Source organism: Juglans microcarpa x Juglans regia, chromosome 5S (assembly GCF_004785595.1).
Source record: "Juglans microcarpa x Juglans regia isolate MS1-56 chromosome 5S, Jm3101_v1.0, whole genome shotgun sequence".
Taxonomy (NCBI): Eukaryota; Viridiplantae; Streptophyta; class Magnoliopsida; order Fagales; family Juglandaceae; genus Juglans; species Juglans microcarpa x Juglans regia.
The window spans coordinates 25,484,795-25,504,829 of record NC_054603.1 but is presented as its reverse complement, the minus strand read 5'-3'; the positions used below and the strand labels follow the sequence as shown (position 1 = coordinate 25,504,829).

The following is a 20,035-nucleotide window of genomic DNA, read 5'->3' as shown; positions in this document are numbered from 1 at the left end:
AAAGGAATCAATTGTTCTTGGCTTGCTTATATTTTTTTATACTTTAAAAAAAATTATAGATCAAGAATAAACCTGAGAAGTACCTAATAAGTAATGATATAAAGTTGTTAGATTTTTTTGTATAGTTTGTATTTATTAAAGTGAACAAAAAAACTAGATGCAAATGTTCTATCACGCTATCAACAACAGAATAATCATCAAGATGGTAGAATTGAAAAATTCATAAAATACTTTTTAGAAGCTTATGGCAGCATGGCCCTCTCTCAAAGATCATAAAGTACCTTTTATGAGCATTTGATCCCTGAAATAAACTCATAGAAAAAATGCAAACAAATTAGATAACACTACTTAAAAGTTTATGGGTAACCTACACAAAAAAACAAACTTATTTTTTTTTCAATTTTCAGCATTTCATAGGAATCAAAATAAAAATCCCAACTAATTTTTTTTCTTATTTAAAAAAAGGCATGTAGAACACTCATGAGTCATCACGCACTGGATTGGAAGAAATCTCCAACTTGCAAGAAAAGAAAACCTTCCAGACTTCCAGTTACTAGTACTTGTTTAATTATTGTTTACAACTCACAAGAATCACAATAAATAATATATTATATTAATATACACCTTTGAATTTTTGTGTTCTGTTTCCAATCAAAACTTTTAGCATTTTACTTTATCAGTCGTCAAGGCAACTTAGGCAAGGGGTTTTAGACGCTTAATATAATAATACTTGAACTCGAAGGACGAACTACGAAGGGCCAAGTCACTGAGTCGTAGACTCACACTTGCATTGACTATTAAAATTTTAAAAACAAAACCCATCGGCCAAAGGCTCTATACCTTAAGATTTAAGAACACATTTTTCTACAAAAAAGAAAAAAAGAAAAGAAAAAAACCAAAAAAAAACTGAGAGTCTGAACTTACTTCATCACCGAAAGGTCAAGAACTAGATTACTAGAAGGTAGCCCACAACAACTTAAAGGTGAAGGCGAAGCTCACTTGAGATGTGGAAAGGTTGAGAAAGTCGCAAAGGCCAGACTTGAGTTGCGGTTGTTATTTTCTCCTCTCTCCGTGATGTGTTATCTACATGTAAGATTTAAGTTTACTTCTAGATATTTGTACTTTATTGATAAGTAGCAGATTTATGTGTCAGTTGTCAGGTGAAGTGAAGTGAAAAGTTAGAATGAGATTATGTGAGTATTGGGATTTGGGGGTACAATTTCAATAAAAATTTTAGAAGTCTGAGTATTGGGGTGGGGCAATTTTAATTATATAAAGAAAAATTTAATTTATTTACATATTATATTAATTTTTAAAAAAAAATCGCCCCCCAAACCTTATAACTAGTTCGTCCTCCCAATGTTATAACTATTTCAGCCCCTGTACTGCATTGTACCTATATTACAAATTTTAATGAGAATCATTCCTACAAATTACTCTCACATTCTATATGGTATCAAGAACAACGTTCATTTTTCAATTCATCTAAAAATCCTATTCCCTCTGGCGGCTCAAATCAGCCCCTAATATCTTGAGTTTTCTTCCTTCTTCATCTTTACCTTTCTCTTCTGTTGTTGTCAAGCCTTTTACAATGGCTGATACTTCAAACGAGGCCAAATCCAAGAACATACCATAACCAAAACCTACTCATTTTGAACCCTACTCTGTCCAAATCACAAACATAAGACTGAATGAGACTAACTTCCTACGATGGTCACAATCAGTCAGGATGTATATTTGAGAGAGAGGGAAAATAGGGTACTTGACTGGTGAAACCAAAGAGCCCGAGAAAACAGACTCATTCTATGATGTATGGGATGCAGAAAATTCCATGGTGATGGCGTGGCTTGTGAATGCTATGGATAAAGAAATTAGTGCCAACTACATGTGCTATTCGACTACAAAGGAGCTATGGGACAATGTTAGTCAGATGTATTCTGACCTTGGAAATTACTCTCAGATATAAGAATTGCAGTAGAAAATCAGCAGTCCTCACAAAGGAGAAGGCAATGTGACCAGGTATTTCAATGTTCTTAAGAGACTTTGGCAGGATTTAGACTTATTCAATGATTATGAATGGAAAAATTTTGATAATTACAATCATAATAAGAAGATGGTGGAGAATGCCATAATTTTTAAATTCTTGACTGGACTTAATGATGAATTTGATGAAGTTAGGGGAAGAATTCTAGGGAGACAGCCATTACCACCACTTGGAGAGGTATTTCTAGAGGTGCAAAGAGAAGATTGTCGTCGGGATGTCATGATGAAAAAAAAGGAGGATGAAACTGTGGAGAACTCTGCATTAGTTGTTGCCAACCTTGCTCCTTATTGTGCTACTATCACAGATCTATCCACTGCCAATATTTCTGCACAACGGTCCTATTCTAACCAAAGGAGGTTTGAAGATAAGCCTCGGATATGGTGTGATTGTTGCAATAAACCATACCACACTAGAGAGACTTGTTGGAAACTCCATGGAAAGCTTGCAAATTGGAAGAGCAGCAAATCTAGAACCTCTGGCATCAACTATATAGCCCCTAGAGCCAATGAAGCAAATGCTAATTTCCTAAGTGCTAAGCAGGTGGATTATCTTCTTCAATTGTTGAAATACACTCCTATATCTGGTCCTCCTACTAGTTTCTTGGCCCAAACAGGTGATACCCCCTAGTACCTACTCTTGTAGCTTAACTCTTGCACCATGAATTATTGATTTTGGTGCATTCAACCATATGACTAGTACTTAACAATTTTTTCAATCTTATTACCTTTGTCCTGGTAATAAAAAAGATGGAAGTTTCTTATCCATTGCAGGAATAGGTTCTGTCCAAATCTTTGACAAAGTTGAACTAAAATCTGTCCTTCATGTTCTTAAACTTGCTTGTAATTCTCTGTCTGCCAGTAAACTCTCACGGGATTCTAACTGCCATGTCATATTCTTTGACTCCCATTGTGAATTTCAGGACCAATTCTCGGAGAGGATGATTGGCAGTGCTAGGATGATTGATGGACTCTATTATTTTGATGAGACCCTATTCAACATTAATAAGCTCAGGGTTTTAGTAGTAGTAGTAGTACTAGTTCAATGCTTATACGAGAACAAATTATGTTTTGGCATATTAGACTTGGACATCCTAGTTTTCTCTATCTAAAACATTTGTTTCCCAGCTTATTTAAAATTGTTGATTGCAACTCTCTTCATCGTGATACTTCTCATTTATCCAAGAGTCATCGGAACACTTATTAATCAAAAGGTTATTACGCATCAAAACATTTTTATTTAATTCATAGTGATGTTTTGGGTCCCTCAAAAATACTACTGCATCTGGAAAAAAAATAGTTTGTGACGTTTATTGACGATCATACACAGTTGTGTTGGGTGTATTTGATGAGTGATAAATTTGAAGTTGAAAAATTATTCAAGGATTTTTATCATATGGTTGAAAATTAGTTCCAATCACAAATCAATATTCTTAGAACTGATCATGGTACTGAATACTTTAACAAATGTTTAGGAACTTTTTTGTCAGCAAAATGTGTTCAACATCAATCTACTTGTCATAACACCCGACAACAAAATGGTATTGCAGATAGGAAATATCATCATTTATTAGAGGTTGCACGTGCCCTAATGTTTTCTATGCATGTTCCTAAATATTTATGGGGTGATGCTATTTCGACTGCCTATTATCTCATTAATAGGATGCTTACTCGTGTTTTAAAATATATCACTCATTTAGCCTGCCTAAAGGAGTTTTTCCTTACTTATTGAGTAACATTAGATTTACAATTAAAAGTTTTTGGGTGCACTGTTTTTGTTCATATACCAACCCATCTTCGGTCCAAACTTGACCCCAGGTCAGAAAAATGTGTTTTCCTTGGATACGCTCCTAATAAAAGAGGGTACAAATGTTTTAACCCTATTAGAAAGAAAGCTCACATCAATATGGATGTCTTTTTCCTTGAAAAACAACCTTACTTTAGTCATAACTATCTTCAGGGGAGAGAGAGAAAAGTGAAGATGAGTTCTGGCAAACTTCTAATCTTTTCCTAATGTTTTCATTGACATGGAGATGAACATCCATACTCCTTTAAAAGGTCAGGAAACATAAAAATTTATCTAGTGAAAATAATGGAATTCCAAGTTTACCTGTACAAGGCATAAGTGATTCACAACCAGGGGGAGAAATACTCCCAGATATTACCTCATATGAAATTCGTGTTTATACTAGAAGAAGAGATTGTCAGAATAACAAAAATCCTTCTTCCAATTTGGAGCAAAGTCAATCATCATCACCTCTACAAGTTGATCCTTCCAATACACCAGGTAACTCTTCCAGTCCTACTCCTTTTAAAGAATATTCTGCTGATCTAGACTTATCTATAGCCCTTAGGAAAGGAGTAAGAACCTGCACCATACATCCTATTGACAAACATCTATCCTATCGTAGATCTCTGATACTCATAAAGCCTTTACATTCAATATTTCTCATTTGTTTATTCCAAGAACCATTCAAGAAGCCTCAGATCACTCGGAATGGAGATTGGCTGTTCAATAAGAGATGAATGCACTAATTGCTAATGACACTTGGGAAATTGGTGATCTACCAGAGGAGAAGAAGACTGTGGGTTGTAAATGGGTATTTACAGCCAAATTCAAGGCTGATGGTAATGTAGAGAGGTACAAAACAAGACTTGTGGCAAAGGGATTCACTCAAACATATAGAATTGACTACCAGGAAACTTTTGCTCCTGTAGCCAAGATGAACTCAATCTGTGTTACTATCCCTAGCAGTCCATTCCAATGGGCCCTTATATCAATTAGATGTGAAGAATAGTTTCTCAATTGGAGACCTAGAGGAGGAAGTTTTTATAGATCTACCACCAGGATTTAAAGGTAAAGAAGGTAAGGGGGAAGGTGTGCAGCTTGAGGAAGTCTTGTATGGACTTAAGCAATCTCCTAGAGCTTGATTTGAACGATTTGGAAAGGTGGTAAAGAGTCACAGCTATTGCCAAGGTCAAGCTGACCACACTATGTTCTATAGACACACTGGTGGAGGCAAATTAGCTATACTATTGTCTATGTTGATAATATTATTATGACAGGGGATGACAACAATGAAATTTACAGATTAAAGAAGATTCTTGCTAAGGAGTTTAAAATCAAAGACTTAGGTAACTTGAAATATTTTCTTGGCATGGAGTTTGCAAGGTCAAAGAAAGGTATATTTGTTTCCCAACGAAAATATGTTCTTGATTTACTTGGAGAAACATGTTTATTAGGGTGTAAAGCTGCAGAAACACCTATAGAGCCAAATCTAAGACTCCAACCAGCTAAACCTAAAGAAGTAATCAATAGAGAACAATACCAAAGATTGGTAGGGAAACTCCTGTATCTCTCTCACACACGGCTTGACATAACATTTGCAACAAGTGTGGTAAACCAGTTTATACACTCACCAGGACCTGAACATTTTGATGTTGTATACAAAATCCTAATGTACCTAAAGGGGACTCCAGGTAAAGGCTTATTGTTTGGAGGTCATGGGCTTTTACAAGTTGAAATATACACTAATGCATATTGGGTTAGAAGTGTCACTGATAGAAGATCAACTGCTGGCTATTGCACATTTGTTGGAGGAAATTTAGTAACATGGCATATCAAGAAACAAAATGTGGTGGCAAGGAGTAGTGCAAAGGCTGAGTTTAGGGCTGTTGCTCATGGAATTTGTGAAGCACTGTAGATTAAAAGATTGATGGAAGAGTTGAAAGTTACTAGTTCATTGCCAATGAAATTGCATTGTGATAATAAAGCTGCAATAGCTATTGCTCACAATCAAGTTCTTCATGACAGAACAAAACGTGTAAAGGTGACAAACATTTTATCAAGGAAAAAATAGATAGTGGGGTAATCTGTTTGCCCTATATTTCTACAGCTGAGCAAGTAGCAACATACTTACAAAGGGATTCTCTAAGAAACAATTTGAAAACTTAATCAGCAAGCTAGCTATGAAGACATCTTCAAACCAGCTTGAGGGGGAGTGTTGGAAAGTTTCTAAAATCTGTCTAGTCAACTATGTTATATTCTAGGAGATATTGACTGTAAATGTGTGAATATTCTAGGAGATTTAGTTTCCTTAGAAGTTAGCATTTAATATATTTTTTCCTACTTTATTCTTTCCTTTTTTTCTTCAGCTGTAATTTATATATACTGCCTTGTACCTATATTACAATTTTTAATGAGAATCATTCCTACAAATTACTCTCACATTCTAGAAAACTGTTCTTATCTCCAAACAAGTAAAGCAATGGATGTTAGTGGGGCTGTATTTTAAGATCATTTCAGGGAGATTGAGTTGTGTGGGACTTTACAATAATGTCTGGTGAGCTAGCCACCACAATTAAGATTTTGGAATGTACTAAAAGCAAGCAATTGAATGAAGTGGTTCACCTCCACATATTCCTTGTTTTTGAGATTGTCAAATACCATTGTAAATCCAGACTGCCATCAAAATGGTTGTTGGAGAGTGATGTATACAACTCAAGCCATGTCCTTTTAGTTATGCAAAAAGGGAAAAAAATTCCCAGTCCGGAAAAGAGCTAGATTTTTACTTTTTTTGTGTTCTTTCTTCTGGGGCCATCTATAGAACAAGACGTTTTCAACTTTCTTGCTGTTTTTGGATTTAAACGATTAGTAAATTACGTTCGAATTGGAAAATAAGAAATAAGACGTCCAAAAGCATAAACGTGCCGGACATTTGTGCTACATTTTTCTTGAGATACAGAGAGCGTGAGAGAGACCGTGAGAGGGCAAGACATCAACTCTTTATTTCTCTTCAAATTGGTAAGTTCTTTTATTTTAATATTCTATTTCCATTGGATTGTTTTATTAAAAAACTCAAATTTATGTTCTCTTAAACTCAAATTAGTTATTTTCTCTTCTGTTTTTGAACAAAAAATTAAGGTTAGAAGAATATATTTGTGTTTAGATGTGAGAAACATGTAAATATATTTGTGTTTGGATGTAGGAATATATTTGTGTTTTTGAACAAATATGAAAATATATTTGTGTTTGTACAATATTTGTGAAATATTCATCTCATGAATTTGTGTTTCTCCCATAAATATGTTCTCTGAGATTGTGTTTGTCACTATTTCGTGTCTGAAATCTGGGTTGCAACCGTTCAAACATAATGATTTCCCGTTCGAACACGTTATCATGTTCTAACAGATCTTGAAGTATTCTAATGGGTGTACACCTATGTTGTAATACTTAAACTCAAATTTAATACTTAAAAGAAAATTTATTAAAAACTATAAGGTATAATTAAAAAATAAGAAACATAAGATGGGCATTAATACTAAATTTATACTTAAAAGATAATTTATTAAAAACTATAAGGTATAATTTAAAAATAAGTACATTTAAATTATAATTAATACTTAAAAAATAAGAAACATAAGATTTATTAATACTTAAATTAGAATTAATACTTAAAAGATAATGAGGTTAAAAGCTATAAGGTATAATTAAAAAATACTTTAATTTAAATTATAATTAATACTTAAAAATGAGAAACATAAGATTTATTAATACTTAAATTAGAATTAATACTTAAAAGATAATGAGGTTAAAAACTATGAGGTATAATTAAAAAAATAAGTAAATTTAAATTATAATTAATACTTAAAAAATAAGAAATATATGAATTATCTCCCACTTAAATAATTATTAATACTTCTACTTATATATATTGTTGGTTATTTGGAACGTGATAGTCGTAAAAGTTGGTTTACTAATAACTTGGTTTACTAGTTAGGAGTTAGATGTATTTCAAACTTATTTTTATAAGCAATTGAACTTTAGACCTGTTTGAGAATTGTAACCAAATAATATTTGGTAAAATTATTGAATTATTTAAAATAAATAGTTTGAGATTCTATCATCTGACAGATATATAGACCAAATCTCTAATCTGCGCAACACCAAATCACAGACCAAAAAAATTCGTCATCACAGACAAAATTTCATGATCTCATCACTGTTTCGAAGCTACAAACGATCTCAATAATATTCTCATTTCACTATTCTTCATCGCGATCTCATCACAGTTATCACAGACCAAAAATCGAAGCTACAAAAAATCACAAATACGATTTCATCAATGGGCAAAAAAATCGCAGACCAATGTATCATCCTAACTGTCCACAAATGTTGAAGGGGAAAGAGGGAGGGCAAAAAGCGTAACCTCTTGCCAAGGAAAAATTGAAGGAAAAAAGAGTAACCCACGATTCCTGCATCGAACTGCTGCTGGAGATGGGAGAAAGGATCTGAATCCATCGTGGGCACTTCTACTGGAAAAAGAAGATGGGAGAAAGGGGAATCTAATCCGTCGTGGGTGTCTGGTGAGCAGCAAGGGAGAGAGGAAGGTTGCGATTTAAATGGGGGTAAAATAGATATTTCACAATGCTGATTTGGAGGGTGTGCTAGCATTTTTCTTCTCTCCCTCTCTCTCACATTTTCCCTCAGAACCCTAGCAGAGCATCCCCTCCGTCGTTATCCCTCCCCTCTCCAGCCCTCCGTCGCAGCCCCCTAAGGTACGGTCTTGGATTTTTTCTCTCTTTCTCGCAGCCCCTCCATCGCTGGGTATATAATTGGTAGATTTGGATTTTTTAGATTCATATATTTGGTATATAGTTGGTAGATTTAGACTTTTAGTGATTATAAATTCGTATATAATTGGTGGATTTAGACTTCTTTTTTTTTGTCCTCAGCTGGGTTACATAAATCTGTTTTGGGATTGATTAATGATGTGGTTCATCTGTGATTATAGATTTACAAATTTAATCTAAATTACAGATTGCCAGATTGTGGTTATTCTTTTTTGTGATTATTCATTTATGATGACTGTAATTGCATCGATGATTGGCACTTTGGTAGTAGTAATTTTAGTGCTCTCCATGGTAATCTATGTTTCAATCTCTGCTAATTTTTGCATGCATGGAAGAGAAATGCTTCAAGGCCAACCTAATTATAGTGGGAGTTTTGAAAACGATGGCATTTTTTGTTACTTGGTTTGGCAACGAAATTAAATGGTCTCTGCACTTACTAAAATCAGTATCATGAAAATTAAATATACAGATATACTCTATACCAGTTGGGATACTTCGATATTGCAGGGCCCATAATTTAATTTCATGGTTTTGATATTAAGGTACTTGGCATTTATATAATATAGGATGGCTTAGGGCTTATATATGATCTAATGCTGTAATGTCAGTCTAGTCTGGTCCAAAAAGCATTAGACATGAAATTCTGTTTGCATACTGACTTGCATATATAGAGAGTACTGAATTGCATCAGACATGCTGTAATGTTGGGACACTGGTTTTATATATATAGAGTACTGAATTGCATGCACCATTAATCATGAAATTCTGTTTGCGTTTTGTTTTTTAATGAGTATGCAAATTGACAGCTAGAATTATTTTTTTAAAGAGTATGCTTTAAGTTCTACATGCTTTAGTTGGAATGAAATGAATTGCATTATTTCAACTATCCATTTTTAATTTTTTACTTTGTAGGATATAATTTCAGATTTGTTTTGGATTTATAGAGTATGAAAATGGTACAAGTCACCACCAACACCTTCTAACCTTTTGGTCACAAAAATATAAAAAACAAAAAAATCATGTGACAAAAACAGTGCAGTTTTAGTGGCAAGAACCAAATTTCACACCTTGCTCAATGGAAAGTCCCGAACCATAAATCATTGCTCATCGGCAATCGCCTCTCTCAACTTCTTTAGTCCTCTTCACAATCCCCAGCTTCTAGCCTCCCACTGCGTCTTGAGACATAACAACCCAAGGTCCTCTCTCTCTCTCTCTCTCTCTCTCTCTCTCTCTCTCTCTCTCTCTCTCCCCTATCAGTCTCTGATCCAGGATTGTTTCACTAGAAATGGCGAATGATCAAAAATCGTAATTTCAAATTCATTGCAGATTAAAAATTGGGGTTCGTATATCCAGGTTAACTACAGTCTTTATCGTGAAATCTATGATCAATTGTTATTGTAATGTAATTTCTGGGAATTTGCCTTTTTTGTGCTCTCTGTAGTGTGCTTTGGGTTCTGTTCAAGCTTATAGAGGATTTGTTCTAAGCTGGTTGATAGTGAAGAATGTCGAGAATAAGAGACAGGACTGAGGATTTTAAGGATGTTGTACGGCAGACTGCCCTATCTTTGGGATATGATGAGGTTCGTTACTTAGGATCCATTTTCTCTCTAGTCATATTTAAGATGACGTTCTTGAGTGGAAGCTTTGCATGATAAATGTTCTGAAAAATAGGGTTTGGCATGATGTATGGATAAATATACAAGTTGTAACTTTTTCTGTTTTCCTGTAATTCTGTAGGTACATGTATCTGCATAAATCTTTTTTCATATAATTTGTTTTCCCATTCAGTATCTTGTCTTTGCACGAAGCCCAATTTTGTTACCATTGTAAATTCCTTGCACCCTTCCTTTTTCTCACTCTAAATCAAGTCTTGTTTCCTTATGCAGTCGAAATTGGCAGCCATTTTGGCATCTTTCATAATTCATAAACCTCTACAAAGGTCATCTTTCACAAAAGCTGCACTGAAGACGGTACACTCTTTTTATAAGTTCAGTAGAGTTTGATCATAAATAATAGTTCTATAAGAGCATATATTTTCCTCTGAAAGAAGGGGGGCATGTGAATGTTTAGGTACGGTTTTGTAGTTAACTTTTTTCCTTGTCATCTATAAGCTTGAAAGCATCAAAGCTTTGGAACAGTTTATGTTGAAACATCGAAAGGATTATGTGGATCTTCATCGTACTACTGTACAGGAGAGAGACAACATTGAGCATGAAGTAAGTTGTCAAACTTATCCTCAGAAACCCTTTTAATGAAATATTAATATCCCTTTTAATGAAATATTAATATCATCATCAACAATTAACGCAAAGTTAATGTTTTTGTGGTAATCTTTTCTCATACTTATAAAAAAATTCTCATATTATCCATGGTTAGATCTGCCAGGCATTCAATATGATTTCTTTCTTAAGTATGTTATCTGTACATCTAAGAAACATTGTAGTTCCTTTCACATTGACCCTATTTCAATTTTTATTGCAAGTGATTAATTGTCTAGTCTCGCTTGCTTTCATTCTCCAGAACAGAATAACGATATGTTTTGCTTATCATTCTGAGTAGGTAAATCCACCTGTCATTTCTTGTAATGAGCTGCATTGGCATCAGGAAATGCTTACTTTGTCTCCCAAATTAATGCTTTGCAGGTTAGTGCTTTCATTAAAGCATGCCAGGAACAAATTGATATTTTAAAAAATGGCATAAATAGTGAAGAATCAGACTCTAAAGGATGGCTTGGCATAAGGGCCGATAATTCAAATGTTGATACTATAGCACACAAACATGGCGTGGTATGCTTCTTTTACATGCTTTACTAAAATTTGTCTAGTCGTATGGGAGTTCGTGTTGGCTGTAATATGCCCCCCTCCCCACTCTCCCCAATCCAGAAAAAAAAAGCTAAGGGAACTAATGTCATAATAAATAAAAAATTTAATCTATATGCCTGAGAGGTTGAAGGAATTCATGTACTATGTGTTTTTGGAAAAGATTTTTTTTGACTTATGGAAATTTTTTGAGGCTAAATTTTGAGTTTTAGTAGTCATCATAGATTTTTGGAGGACAAAGGAGGTTATTTCTTTTTTCTATTGTTTAAAGGGAGAGGGAACCCTAGGAGTTGGCTCAAGTGATAAAGGCTTTGGTCTTGGTGGTATGCTCCCTCCAGGTCCAAGGTTCGATTCCTCTTGGGTGCAAATAATTTCTAGGGCCATCAGATTGGGGGAACTTCCCTGTGAATTACCCGAGGTGTACTTACAGAAAACTTCTTGCCAAGGGTTTGTGCACTCTCGGGATTAGTCGGGACTTTGTTTTTGGACACCCGGTGCCAATAAAAAAAAGGGAAGGGGGCAGGGGGTAGGAGATATTTTTTTGTAAATTATGGTTAAATGAAAAATTATTCCTTATAGTTTGCCTCAAAATCAAAATCTGAAAAAAAAAATTATAGCTTAAAAACTGATTTAAAAAAAAAAAAAAAGCGTGTGAGGGAGGTGAGCGTTGTCCCTCCCACTGCTGGCCACCTTGTGGTGGTGCCATCACAAGCCACTTTGAGGCGACCCGATTTGGTGGCTCTCTAACCCACCCCTGTGCATCAGCCTGTGGCGGCTCAGGGGTGACCATCCCAAAGACACCCATTGGATGGGTGGCTAGTGGTGGGAGGCCACTGGAGTTATTTTTTTTTTCCCGTAGTTTTATTTTATGTTGAACTCAATTTTATTTTTAAGTTTATAGTTTCATTTTCTGATTTTTAAGTTTTATATTTATCATATTTTCTAATTCTTTTTGTTCTTTATTAATGTTTTTTTAAACAATATATAAGTTTAAACAATTTTAAAATTTGTTTTGAGTCTTTTGACATGTGGCAGCCATGTCAGCATAGTTACTGGTTTACTAACTGATTTTTAATGGAGGGACCAATTTGATCAATCTTAAAACCTCTAGGAGTAAAATAGTTGAAAAAACATGGAACAATTCTTTTATCTATAAAACAAAAAGACGGGGAGCAAATTAATTGAGGCATTCCATGGCATTAATTTTGTATCTATCCCTTATAAATATTAAAAGCTGAGGGAGGGGGCCAGGTTTCTGAGTTTTTGGGGGGCCATGGCCACCTTGCCATTCGCCACTGGATTTTGTGCAATTGACCAACTTGAAAAGGCTGGATTTGAAAAGTCTGATCATACCCGATCTGGAAGTGACCAATTAGTTTATTTAAACCTTTTTGTGAGATCAAATTCATATTTTCATTGATATGCTCACATAAACTGGCTTCTCTGCTCTGATATGGAATCCCTCCTTCTAACTGACTTAGATGTGGGTGACTTATATAAATATGTTTTGTGGCTAATAGTTTTAATCAATCTGTAAGAATTTCTAGTATCTGATTGGTATATTTTTTTTGGTATCACTAGATCATCAAGCATAGGTGATGAAATGTCCCGTGCACTTGGGCTATTGCCTATCCCTATTATCAATAAAATTTTGTTTACCTATCATTTTTTTGTTTTTTGCATGGTATGAATGCTAGATTTATTTTATTTCGACTTTGTTGATTTGCAGGTTTTAATATTAAGCGAGAGACTTCATTCGGTCACAATACAGTTTGATCAGCTAAGAGCCATACGCTTTCAGGATGCCATTAGTAGAGCAATGCCTAGAAGAAAACTTAAACGTAATGCAAATTCAAATTCTGAAGATTCATCTAAACCAAATGCATCAGAGCTCAGGGAGCTCAATGAACTTCAATCTGATCCTCTGAGACTACAGCAGCAGCATTTGGATGATGAAACACGTGCCCTTCAGGTAGCGAGCTTATTGATTCTCTGATGACATTTTGTTTGATGCTTCTATACAGGTGTTTCCTCTCTTGTTCAATTCTGGACTTTGAGGTCCTTGTATGGCTAAATTTATTTGTTTCTATTCCTTATGCAGGTAGAGTTGTCAAGTCTCCTTGATGTTGTTCAAGAAACTGAAACTAAGATGGTGGAATTGTCAGCATTGAATCACCTTATGTCCACACATGTTTTGCAACAAGCTCAACAAATAGAAATTTTATACGAGCAGGTTAGAGCATATTCCATATTTTTCTTATATGTGTGGGGGGGGGGGGGGATACTATCCACGGACATCCCTAATAGGGAGGCAAATGCCATCAAGCTACAAGGCAGTAACTGAGGAAACATTGGTACTCTGGGTTCAAAACTCTACATCATGCATTGCGGGTGAAGGCTGCCAAGGTGGCTGCTCAGTCAGCCTTAACTTTTTTATATGGTTAGAGGGCAAAAAACTCATCAACAAGCCATGCCCCCAAACAGAAAGAAAAGGGAAGGAAAAACTCTATTCTCTGTTAGATCTCTTGCATGTCTTCTCTTGTCAGGTCCTATTGTATGTTTACCAAAGAAGAAGCCCACCGATCCATCCTTTCATGAAACTTTGAAATACAAGGTTATCATATAAACTTCAAATACCTTAGACCAACACCTGAACTAGGTACGAATCATAGTGAACTTCTTGTTTTTTTTTTTTTTTTTTTGGTGGTTTTGTTGTTTGGGGGGGGGGGGGGGGGGAGATCAGATTAAGAATTGCAAGCTTACAGTCAGGGGTATGCCAGTGTGCATTTCTTTCAGGATTAAAATTTCGTTTCTCCGTTCTTTCGCTATATTGTACATATAGCGAAGAGGAAGCCCACCGATCCATCCTTTCATGAAACTTGGAAATACAAGGTTATCATATAAACTCTAAATATGTTAGACCAATACCTGACCTGAGTATGAATCATAGTCACGGGTTTATTTTGTTCCCCGCCGGCTGGGGGGGGGGGGGGGGGGGGGGGGCGTCGACTGATTAGGCTCATGATCTAATATATGATCAGATTAAGAATTTTTGCAGTCAGGGGTATTGGCAATATGTGGCAATATGTAGATACTTCTCTCAGGTTTAACTTTTTGTTTCTCCGTTCTTCCTCTGTTAAAATGATTATAGCCCAATCTTAATATCGTGTATCAGGTATTCGGGAAGGACGTCGTTTTGAATTCTTTTGAGTATTCTTGAGCGTGACTATTTTTTTAACAAAGAAAACTTTCATTAACAAACTTACATCAGGGTATGATCAACCCCTACACAAACATAACAAAAACAGTCTCATAAAAGCAAAAGACACCTCTACAAAACTCCTTTAAATCTTAGGTAGGCAAAATCAGCCCTTTCTAACCTCAAGACTCCTATAGCCTCTTTAAGAACATGTTGTGCATCTAGCACAGATAAAGTACCACCCTTGTTTGCAAGAAAATCATTGGTTTGGTTTTCTTGTTCACATTAGGCAGGTTTGGGGTAAAGACAAAACACAAAATTCTCTTCTCATCTTATCTCATCTCATCATTACAACTTTTTCAAATTTTCACACAAAATATAATAAACAATTCAACTTTTTCAAATCCCAATTCAACTTTTTCAAATCTTAAAACAATAATAATATTAAAAAATAATATTTTAAACTTTCATCTAAAACTAAAAATTCACTTATAAAAAAAAAAAAAAAAATCCTTGGTTTGGTTAACTTCTCTGCACACATGCTGAAATTGAACATTGAGCTTCACTTTGGCAGTTTTAGAGGATGCTTGAGGAATGAGATGAGATGAGAATTTTGTGAAATAGTAGTAAGATGGTTTGTGAATAGTAGTGAGATAGTTTGAGTTAAGTATTTATTAGGTTTTGGAAAAGGAGAGAAAAAAAGTTAAAAGTAAAATATTGTTAGAATATAATTTTTTAATATAATTTTTGTTTTGGAATTTGAAAAAGTTGAATTATTTTTTGTTTTTTATTTGGATGTTTGGGAAAGTTTTTTTTTTTTTTATAAATAATAATCTTTATTGATGTGAATGAAATTAGGCGATGCCCAAGTACATAGGAAGTATACAAAGTGAGACACCTAATTACATTCTAGTAGGCTAGAAAGAAGATAAAAACTCATGAACATTCCCTCCCTTCAATACAATAGCAGAAAACCACTGGAAAAGAGAGAATACAAAAAAGTTCCAGATTTTTCCCGCTGCACGCTCCTTGTTATTAAAGCACATGTCATTCATTTGGAAAAATTGTAATGATTAGTTTGAAAAAGTTGTAATGAATTAGTTTAAAAGTGTTTGTGTGTGAATGATATTTGGGAAGGAAATGAATGGGATGAGATGGAAACTTTTACCAAACATCCCCTTAATCTCCTCCCAAACTTCCAAATGTTCCCAATATACTTCACCCAGACCAACACCAGAATTATATTCAACAGGACAAATGTTCCTTGAAATGCACAATCTCAAACCATATAGTATGGCTCTCATTTCTGCCATAACATTTGAACCCATCCATAGAAAAAATAAAAACCTCCTATACAACACCCAAAGCAATCCCCAATAATACAACCGCAGCCACAAAAACCAGGATTTCCATTGCTGCTTCCATCCAAATTAAGTTTAAACCACCCTGCTCTTGGTCTAACCCATTTAACAACCTATGACTTGGTTGTTTACATAAAATTAATGTTAACCCAAGATATGAGAATACACTAGGGGTGGGCTCCGACTCTACTCTGACAGAGTTGGAATGCCCACCTCCGACCTCCGACTCTGACTAGGGTCAGAGGCCAAAAACTGCTCCGACTCCGACTTTGACTCTGATCGGAGTTCAAAGCTCGAAGTTGGAGCTCAGAGATCTGACCGGAGTAGAAGTGGGCTTCCCAACAATTGGGCCCCATTTGCCCTACTCAGTTGGGCCTAGGCCCACAACCCAATATCCAAGGCCCAATCTGAAATTTAGATTGGCCCACCCTTGTTTAAAAATATTTTTTAAAAAAATAAAATAATGTAAAAAAAATAATTAAAAAATCTAAAATACTGTAAAAAAATAAGTTAAAAAGCTAAAATTTAAATACAATGACTAAATCAAACTACAACTCGCAAATGATAAATTTAAATTTAAAACTACAAGTCGCAATAAATTTAAATTTACAGCATCAAAATATTAATAATGTCATACATTTCATTCAAATATGAAATAACCACAATCCCCCGCATCAGTCTTGATAGTCCATGCATTTGAGTCGAAGGCTCGAGTGAACAATCTATGTGATGTTCGCTCAAGCCACACTCGAACGAAAGCTCGATCGAACAATCTCGACGTCGTTCCTCTAAAAGTGAACCGACGTTGTTTTGATTATATGTTTTTTAAAAAATAAATATCGGAGTTCGGAGTCTATGTGGGCTCTGACTCCGTCAGAGTCGTAGCCTTGTCAGAATTTGACCGGAGTCGGAAAATCATAAATTTTGCCCACCCCTAGAATACATCACAATGGACATGCCCAGCTCTTCACCCAAGAAACTTCAGAGAGAGCCTCTGCAAGAGAATTTGATCTTCAAATATGACCAGCAAAATCTCCATGTCGATTCTCCATCCTAGCTGAGCAACATCTCACCCAAAAATTTCAACTTATAATAGAAGGAAGCACACTAATCAACAAACCAAATTGATCATTTTTATTTGCTTTGTGAAGCCACAAAACTCTTTTGAGGGACTTTCAGGGGAAGCATACTACACCAAAACCATTTATACCAACCAGCCACTTGTCCCCTCTCCCGGCTTACTTACCATGTGGATTTGGTTGAGAATTTGCCATCTTCGGAAGCTTTCCAAATAGGAATATCTTCCCCCATTTCAGGGCCACTGACAAGGCACTGATTTGTCTAGAAAGATCTGTTTCCAACATTACTTACAACTTTTCCCCCTCCCATTTAGCTGGGGTCAACACATCATGTGGCTTGGTCTCAGGATGCTGCACATTATCAACCTTCTCAGCTAAAATACCCAGTGCAGACCAATTATCAAACCAGAAATTGAGTTTCCCCTTTTTCTTTATTACATCTTTAATCAGGGAAAGGATTGATCACCACAGGGATGAATCCCTCCAAGTGGCAGTTGCCAGAAATGGAAGAGACCCAGAAATGCACAAGGAATTATGAATCTATGATACAAAAACTTCCATGCAAGTTTCATATGTAGAGCAATTTTTATTTCTTGAAGACCACTTTTTTTGATAAGTTATTTCTTGAAGATCCCTAATACCCAATCCTCCTTCCTCATAAGGTTTATACATATTGCTCTAAGCCACCCACTTTTTCTAAAGTTTCTTATAGATATCAAAACCTTCTGAGGAACATTTAAAACCAACAAGACATGAATAGGCATGCTGGGTATTGAACATGACTTTGGCTGTCACCCAAACACTGCATTACCAGCTTCCTAGGGCAGCAAGTGTGGTGCAATACTTGAACTGTACACAATGCAACATGCCTTTTCTCCACTGTTCTTTTTAGTAACAGCTAAATGTGATGACTGCTGTTTTTCCCATGCTATTCTAGATGCGGCGTTTAGTCTAACTTGTGTTTCTCTTTTTCGTTATCATGTCTTTTGCTCTTTTACTTTTACAGGCTGTTGAAGCTACAAAGAATGTAGAGCTTGGTAACAAAGAGTTAACCCAAGCTATTCAGCGGAATAGTAGCAGCAGGACCTTTCTTATTCTTTTTCTTTTTGTACTTACCTTCTCTATCATCTTTCTTGATTGGTATAGTTGAATGGATTGATCCAATGATTTTAATGCTTTACTCGAGAGAAATACATTGTACTATTTGTATATTTGATAAGAGGAAAAAAAAATGATCCAAAATTTTGTGACAATATTATATTGTGACATTAGTTTTAGATGGTGGCAAAAAGCATGATTACCGTGGGAAAAACGTTTTTCCCACCAATTCCAGTCCATGGGAGCTCATAGAATGAAAGTGTTAAAATCACTTTTCCCACCAAAAGCCCAGTTCGTGGCGTAAAACCACTTTTTCCCACGACGATAACGGTTGTGAAACGCTTTTGACCTCGCCGCATATAAGCAATGATTTTCAAAGTTCTTGTGATAAATAGGACATTTTGCCACGAAATGTTATCGTGGGTTACAGTTTAACCGATACAAACTGTTGGTGGAAATTACTTCCTTCCCAACCAAACCTGGTGGTCGTCAGTAAAGGTGAGGAGCCCTACCCCTTTTCCCACAAAACCTCGCCGGTTCTGTGAATTTCCATGAACTCAACTTGTAGGTAAAAGTTCAGAACCATATTTAGATTACCCATTTTCTATAAACATGTTCTCGCGAGTAGGTATTTTTCCATAGAAACTGCTTATGGGAAATACCTGTGATTTGAACCTTTTTCCACGAACCATGACCATCACTACACGTATACAAAGGCTTCGAATGAAAAATTCAACAATTTTTGTTTTTTGCACCCACCAATGTTTCTACAACTGTCAAAAAGAATAATAAGTTTTTCCTCCAATGGCCATTCCTGTGTCCAAAATACGGGAAAAACATGCATATGAAAACCATGGGAAAAACATCAACTAGATCCATATAACAGTGAAATTATATAACATAGAATTTGCTTCATTACAACGTGTCCCAGACTCCGACGTCAATTAAGCCAATGGAAATACATCAATACATGGAAAATGGGAAGTACAAGAGGGAAGCCTACATGCATATTGTATTGTTCATAACATATATTTGCTTGTAACTACATGTAGAGGTGTAAATTGGTCTGGTCCGGTCCGTGGGGTGATGGAACGAAATTTTCGGTCCATTTTCCCGGACCGGACTAGTAGCTATCGGTCGGTCAGGCCCAATTATTTTTTTATTTTGTTTCATTTTTTTTTCAAATAAATTAATAAAAAAATTATTTAAATTACTAAAATTAAAATTAAGTGAACTATTAATTTGAATTATGTAACTAATTCATTAAAAAAATATTTAACTATAATTATATTTATAATGTTGATAGTTACTACTTACTAACTTAGATTTTACTTTTTAATATGTATAATTATGAATAATGTCATACATTTTTTTATGATTAACGAATATAAAATAATTTCATTGTACATAAATTATTCATGCTTGCTTACAACTTAAGTATTTAAAAAAAAAATCCTAATTGCTTTAATTAAGTGTAAATAGTAGAGTATGTATGAATGTATAATGTATTAACTATTTACATATAATGACATAAATTATCACATGATTTATGATTTATTTTAATTGATAGCATATATTATTTTATTTTTATATGGTTAATGATAATAAATTAGATGAAAATTATATCATTAACTTATATAATTATAATATAAAAATAATATATTAAATTACTAAAAATATTTTTAATATATCTATAGGGGTCCAGTCTGGTCCAAAATTTATAGACTCTGAGACCGGACCGAATTTCTATGGTACACAATTTGTGGGACTGAGATCGACTGGTCTCAACTTTGGTCCTAGTTTGGA

The 20,035-nt window shown here is 34.9% G+C and overlaps 1 protein-coding gene across 1 annotated transcript; it reads left to right on the top strand.

Moving 5' to 3' along the window:
- The first annotated feature begins 7,974 nt into the window (after window positions 1-7,974).
- Window positions 7,975-18,384, top strand: LOC121266771 (syntaxin-81). Its single transcript, XM_041170583.1, has 9 exons — window positions 7,975-8,448; window positions 8,542-8,598; window positions 10,115-10,253; window positions 10,560-10,643; window positions 10,785-10,889; window positions 11,316-11,459; window positions 13,222-13,464; window positions 13,594-13,725; window positions 18,138-18,384. Exons 3-9 carry the CDS (start codon window positions 10,176-10,178, stop codon window positions 18,279-18,281), a joined length of 930 nt encoding a protein of 309 aa, XP_041026517.1. The 5' UTR covers window positions 7,975-8,448; window positions 8,542-8,598; window positions 10,115-10,175; the 3' UTR covers window positions 18,282-18,384.
- Window positions 18,385-20,035: the final 1,651 nt, after the last annotated feature.